This window comes from Hylaeus volcanicus, unplaced genomic scaffold (assembly GCF_026283585.1).
Source record: "Hylaeus volcanicus isolate JK05 unplaced genomic scaffold, UHH_iyHylVolc1.0_haploid 18940, whole genome shotgun sequence".
Lineage (NCBI taxonomy): Eukaryota > Metazoa > Arthropoda > Insecta > Hymenoptera > Colletidae > Hylaeus > Hylaeus volcanicus.
The window spans coordinates 1-6,957 of record NW_026531509.1 but is presented as its reverse complement, the minus strand read 5'-3'; the positions used below and the strand labels follow the sequence as shown (position 1 = coordinate 6,957).

Here is a 6,957-nt window from a genome sequence, read left to right as displayed (position 1 = left end):
TGATGACCAAATTATAAATATGTTTTATAGGACTATACGTGCAAAAAGTGAACATGATCCGCGTGGGAATAAAGTGGCGCGTCTTATCCGGTATGATATTTTCCTAATTAATGCACACTTACAGTAAAATCGCTACAGGAGTAGTAAAGGTCTGAGAATATTTCCAAACCGATGAGTAGTATCCCAATAGATGTGTAAACCAGAACGATGTTCCTGCGTCGTTGCTCATGATTATTAGCTGCCATCCAAACGCCGGAAAACTTCATAAGGTGAGTTGTTATTGCCATAGAAATGTCGGTACTGTGCCCGTTCATTGTATTAAATTTTAATTAATCTAATGGTTTGATTTCGATATTGAGTACGGACTAAAAAGTTCGTATCGTTGTTTACAAGGTGTCGAGGGTGTTCGAACGAACGCCATATGACATTGATCTACTGACATCCTTTTGTTCGCAGATCGTATACATTGTATTTATTCGTATTGCTTTTGGAGTATAGTTGTCGATGTAAATGTTGCACTTTATTCTAGGGGTAGCGGGTAGGAATCATAAGTTATGCATGATCCTTGGAAAAGTACCCTCTGGGAACTTGAATTGTAACTGACAGACGTGTTGCAAATGAAGGCTGCACGCTACTAAATACAGCATTTATAATTGCGAATGTCTGTGTCATTTTTCTGGTGTGGAAAACTGCGTGAGTGTTGCATGTTTTAGAAGAAGTGTTTCGAAAGTGGATGGATGTCTATGAATTGGTAGAGGTTGTTGCCTTGGAGACACATTTTTGCTAATGTGGCTTTGTGTGTATTGTAATAGTGATGAGGTGGTACAAGTGGAGAAGCTAGTTTGAATTATTATAGTATACAGGATTATTGAATCATTGGTTCGAAACATTTAATAGAAATACAGTATTCTGAAAAAGAGAGAATTACACAGGATAGCATATCGAGGATGCCAGTGTCGAATATTTTATAGAAATAAAAGAAATTTCAGGTTTACTACTTTTCAAATGAATTATAATAAAAAAAAAAACACGAACATAGCACAAAAGCACACATTAACACGAGACACAGAGCAACACTCAACACAAACACTTGCATGTAGTAGTCTGATGCACTTCACCTGTACCTCGTACTCATCGCATTGTCTTTACTTTTTCTTATTTGATTTCAAAGATGAACATACTTCAATCTGGACTTTTTACACAGTCTCTTTGTGTCGAAGACTAGCGTGTAGTGTATGAAATCAATTCAGTATGGTCTTTCATTTAGTAACCCTCTAATCACAGTTCGCAGTCTTCGGATTTTTCTTCACGCAACTGTGTATTCTGGTTTAAGTGACGTATCATCGATGATTTATGCATACTACTGCGGAACCACATTCTCAAGACGGATGCAGTCAGCTGTCGAGCAAAAGTTTCTGAAGGGTTGCGCAATGCTCACTTGCCGAACCGTTACGCGATATATAGCTAATGGTAGAAAAAAGAAGACTGTTGTATTGGGTGAACTATTGCCTTTTGTTTTGTTGCGACTGGTGGATGTGGTGTCGTGTGTTTTTTGAGAAAGAAGTTCGGGTGTATTCTGACTGGTTTTACAAAAAGACTGAGTGTGTCGAAAATAGTAAGAAAATGGGGTGGTTTTGCACCTTCGTTGGTAATTACCTGCCAGCGAGTGTGTGACCTTCGATGGTAACGTTAAATATATATTTTCTTTTACTAATAAAGAATAATGCTTAATTTTTCTGAGTATTAATGATAACTAAATACTAATCTATACATTCGTGACATATTTTTGACTAACTTCGCACTTATCCTTTCAGTGTACCGAGTCAGCAATCTGTACAATACGATCGGTTTAATTTTCACTGTACGTAATTGTCAGAAAATGAACTTATTATAAATATTTTCCCCGTTTTCCAGCCTCTAAAAGGAATTATTCAGATACTAATTTACAAACACAGGTTTTCGTGTTTCGTGTACAGGTTTTATAAAATATTTACGAATAGCTACACAAATATTGTTAGATGGAATAACATTCACTTACTTCTATCCGATATATTTACATTTAAAAATTGTTTTCTACACCTACCAAGAAATAAATACAACTTTTTCGGAACTGCGAAACTATTTTCTTTTGTACTATTTTCATTTAGGTATATTACGTGTACAGATTGTATACTATTCAGAAAAAAGCGTATTTAGCAACATAGTTTCAACAATTTCATGGCGTGTCTGTAGAGCTTCCCCTCAATAGTGTAAAGTATGAAAGTGCTGTACTTAGGACCTGTAAAAACAAACTGTATTCGCTTAATATTGTAATGATTACTTTGAATAGAAAAACGTGACAACTGTACTACGCTGTGCTCACATCTCAGTTTGTTTTGTATCTAAATATTATTGTATGAGCTTAGATAATATAAGTTTCACAGAAATATTTGCTGAAATAAAATTGCACAGCAACTCCACTTTTTCGAATTCAGCAAATATTTCTTTTATAGTTTCGAAGATATCTGAGCTGGTAATAGTTATTAGCCCACCCTGTGTAGCGCAAACTATGTACATAGTTCTTATGCAATTGCTGAAACATTATCTGACAATAACGCGGTATAGTCCATTTATCAGTAAGATACAAGCAATAAATAGCTACTGCTGATTACCTTCGTGTATGTTTCCAGAGATACTGTGAAAAATCCATAACCAGTTAAGCAGCAAGGCACGTTAGACCTTATCATCATAAGTTTTAGATCTCTTCGCAAAGTTCGTCCATCTGCGTTCATTGGCGTACGAGGCCATGGGGCTGAGTATATGGCCGTGGCGACATTCGCACTGTCGTGTATTATACGATCGCAACTGTAGGTAAACATGAATAGCTGCGATGTGCTGTTGAATATGTGGAACACGAAAATAAGGCGTCTTGCAGGGTGTGCATCTGCCTATAGGATACAAGTATCGTAAGTGAAAGTTAGGTGTATATTAATACGAGGATTTTTTCATGAATATTTAGAATGGTATTTTGCATCCTTGGACATTTGATATAGAAATTCAAAAAGTTGCAATTGTATATCTGAATTTTTTATATAATTTTTGACATATACAATTACACAAATTAATACAGTTATATTTTCTTCATCCTTAAAATATCGAAGTTGCCGATGAAAGTAATCAATTATTCCACATTTTTATGATAAAACATTTATTATATACCTACTATTAACAGATAGTGTCACTGAGTATATATGGTAAACATTAACAAAAACTAATCAGTCTTCAACATTGCTAAGAAACGGTGTTAGTGTAACGAAGCAAAGCACTGTTAACACGGAAAAAAACATTTAATGAATGGGAATGTAGTCTGCAAATCAGCAAAAAAAGAGTCTATTTTTAGTTTTAAGTGGTTTTTCTCAAGTGCTTGAAATTATCATATATACTAACCAAAAGTAACATGTACCCGCCAAAGCAGATTAACAAGCTAAACAGGAATACTTGTCCCAGTGAATAGAAACCGAATACTTCTTGCAATTTGTCACAGTACGCAATTAATGCCTGATGTTGTTGAACAAAGGTTTTAAATGTATCGTAATATTTATCTTCGCCATTCTTTTTATTTTTTGACGTCTTAATCGCGCTTTTCATATTTTTCAGTCTGTACTGTAGCATACGAAACTGTCCAGCTACATGCAGATTCATGATACATAGGTAATTATCAGAACAGAAGTAGACCACTCCAACTTGATATATGGCCAAAACCTGCGATAATAGAAATATCAGGTCCCAATTATTCTTATAATTATTGAGATTTGTAGACTGAGTACGATAAAACATTCTTAATAGCTTCTGTAAGAAAATCGTTGCTCTAAAGTAGATTTAGCTCATCAAGAGTCAATTTTTGACATACTTTAGATGTGTCAACAATTATTATATATCTATAGTAAAATGTCCAAATTTATTCTACAAAATAAGCTATATTATGAAAGAAAAAGACTCGAAAGTCAGCTGACTGCGTTTACTGCTATGGTTACGTAAAACACGTTCAAGATTATTCTAATATGTATTCCAACGACATTCTTGAAAAATATATAAAGAATTGCTGTACCTGGAACAGAAATAGTATCTCGAAGTACGGTGTCACGGATAACATATCTGCTCTCATATTCACTGGCAATACTCTGTCTGATGTGTTTCTTCCAATGTTAACTGGAAAGAAAATGCAATTCATGTACTTCCTCGCGTGGTAGTTCTGCTCTGAATATAGTTGATTAATATGTACAGTAGAATCTCGATGATTGCGTTAGAGCCTGGCTTGTTGCACGATGTGAACGAGTAGTAGGGTTGCAGATGATAGTAGATGTAATGTATAGACTGTGACGAGGCAGACTTTTTCTGCCCGTCGCGAGACCACCCTGACCCCGGAAGGGCCTTGCTTCCTCCCCGCCACATACGCCCGCGGAGGTGGTCGAGCGTGGAAGAATGCGTGCCCACGGTACATAGGGACCCTTTTCTCCTAGCGCCCTTGTCACCTATCCGCCGCCGCCGCGAATTCGTGATAGCGCGGCAAGTCGCCGGTAGCGGTGCCCTCCACCCGAGGAGAACGCAGATGCAGCCGCCACCAAGGGAGGACTAGCCAACCTCCATGGATGGACCACCGGAACTGCCAAGGGGACCCCCAGGACCTGATCCACCCTGGGTGTTGGTGGTGGACGCCGGTAGGAGCCTCTACGGATCCTGGGTGGGGGGGAGCCGCGAGCCGGCGACGCGAAGAGCGCCGAAAACGCCCGACACCGAAATTTTGGCCAAAACCGGCGAATAAAGAAACAATTAACGGCTAATCGAGCCACGAGTGACACGACTGTCTAACGTTTCCTTGATCTCGCAGTATATTTTTTTGGAGTGCCTTGTCTTCTCTTTCGCGATAATTGCATCCGCGAGTGGCTGCTGTTTCGCAGTCATCCCATTAAGGACGATCCAACACCCAAGGGCCAGAAATACCCAGGTAGGGCCCACTCGTTGAGGTTTTCGTTTGTGTGCACGCGTGAGTGAGCGAAGGGATCGTGTGTGTGTGTGTGTGCCCGCGGACGTGCTCCGGTGCACTTGTATTCGACGGGACCACCCCCGGAGGCGAGAACCTTTTGGAGTTCCCTCCGGTTACTTCCGGAGGGCATTTGTGGCCTTGCGCGGTTAGAGAGCGAGTCACGTTTCGAAGGAAAGAGCCCCTTCGATACGCGCAGCCGTTAATTCCCGGCGTAATCTTTTTTCCGACTCTATTTTGTTCTAGGGTGGATTCTTGTTTGCAAGGCCCACATAGAATTAAGTCGCGCCGGTTAGGTGTTCTTTTTCTTTCTTTCGGATACTTTCTTTTTGTATCGGGAATTCCGCGGTGCGTTCCCCTTGCGGCGCGTGGTCGCCACACCTTTTTCTTTACGGTGATTGTACCGCGGAATTCCCCGCGTAAATTTCGCGCGAATAAAGAAATTTGATTAAACGTACGCGGATCAAAGTTTATTTCCCCTTTCGACCTCCCTTGAGTTTCGCTCTCTGTTAGAGAGAGTCCAAATTTGTATAAACAAATTCGTCCGTGGAAATTGTGCGACTGACCGTGTTGAATAGCGGCTTTCCCGACCGCCTACGCGAGGCCCGTCATAAGACTCGTTGGGAATGCTTTCTTCGTTTATAGCGGGATTTTTCAGCTCGTTACCTAGCAATAATTGAGGTTCTACTTTAGATGTATACAGGCCTCACCCATGATAGGATGTAGGACGTAACTTATCAGTGCACCGTGGCAAGAATAAGTAAAGGTACAAATGAAGAACGTACTGGTACGTTTGCACGTATCCAAGACCATTTTCTCGTAAAAGTCGTAATCCGCATGTAAAAATTTCCTCTCCAAGTACCGAATTAAGTTCAGAAAATCCTTTCTGTGTGGAAACAAGACAAGTAATTTGAATAAAGACATGCCCACGGTTAAAATGTTGGCCGCATTATACAGGCATTCCTACAAACATAAAAATATAATATATGGTTTCAGACAGATGATATCGCTACGTCATGCTTGTATATTCTTACAAAATTTTATGTAATAATAAATGCAGAGGAATTAATAAATGAATGTTTATACACGAGCTTGAAATTCATTATTATGTCTTTAATTCATTTCATTTTTGTGTTTTTGGGATTTTTTTATGTTACTATATAGTACGATGGTAATCGTAAAGAATTGGTAAATCTCCCAGATTCATTTCCTAACGAAAAATCGTGTACTGCGTTAATGGTCCGCATACTTACGCTCAAATTATCATCCATGGTATAGTAAAACTCTATCATCTCAATGACAGAAATAAAGAGTATTCCGATGACACTGTAAACCAAGGTGAAGTGTCTGTAGAACAGCTCCACGCGGTTAGCTGACGTCCAGAGTCCAGAGATCTTCATGAATGTGGACGCAATAGCGGTAGAAACATCGTCGCAGTGGCCCCAGATCATTTTCAGTTACAACTAACTCGATGTCCTGTTACTCGTAACTTGTGGAAAATAATCAATTGGAACCCATGTGGCTTCGGTGTACTGTCATCATTTTGTTCGCATTTGTTCTGATGTGAACCTTGCTCCCGACTAACAGGTGTGTTGCATTGCAAATGTATGTATAATAAATAGTTGGTCTTCACTTCGAACAACGTATCGATCTAACGCCCTTAAGGATTAATTTGTACTATGTACATTTTAAGTGACTACGAATAGGATTATAGAGTCAAAGAATCAATCGCATTCCAAAAGCCCTTACAGGTAAAATCTTCACACACTCACGTTGATGCCATGTGGTCAGGAGAAACATTTATTTTGTGTTTGAATCAACCCAGAAATGCGAGTGAACATAGAAAAAGTTAACGTGATATTTCAAAGTTTGCTCGACACGCCTCAATACAGTGTTATGTTCGGATAGTAGCACAATGCAGCAATGGAAACATCTTT

At 39.2% G+C, this 6,957-nt stretch overlaps 1 protein-coding gene across 1 annotated transcript; it reads right to left on the bottom strand.

The window, feature by feature from the left end:
* Positions 1 to 2,215: 2,215 nt before the first annotated feature.
* Positions 2,216 to 6,401, bottom strand: LOC128882141 (odorant receptor 13a-like). The gene is made up of 6 exons (XM_054133709.1): positions 6,274 to 6,401; positions 5,731 to 5,983; positions 4,088 to 4,188; positions 3,427 to 3,741; positions 2,652 to 2,927; positions 2,216 to 2,278 (listed from the first exon to the last, which is right to left on the bottom strand). The coding sequence occupies exons 1-6, from the start codon at positions 6,310 to 6,312 to the stop codon at positions 2,216 to 2,218; spliced, it is 1,047 nt and encodes a 348-aa protein (XP_053989684.1). The 5' UTR covers positions 6,313 to 6,401.
* Positions 6,402 to 6,957: the final 556 nt, after the last annotated feature.

What these genes read in the sequence shown, in the direction of transcription:
- LOC128882141 (XM_054133709.1), bottom strand. Translation starts at nt 6,312, where the DNA reads ATGATAGAGTTTTACTATACCATGGATGATAATTTGAGC. An exon ending in CCATGGATGATAATTTGAGC is followed by an intron (nt 5,984 to 6,273) that starts GTAAGTATGCGG and finishes TTATGTTTGTAG; the next exon opens with GAATGCCTGTATAATGCGGC. An exon ending in GCGGGTACATGTTACTTTTG is followed by an intron (nt 2,928 to 3,426) that starts GTTAGTATATAT and finishes TGTATCCTATAG; the next exon opens with GCAGATGCACACCCTGCAAG.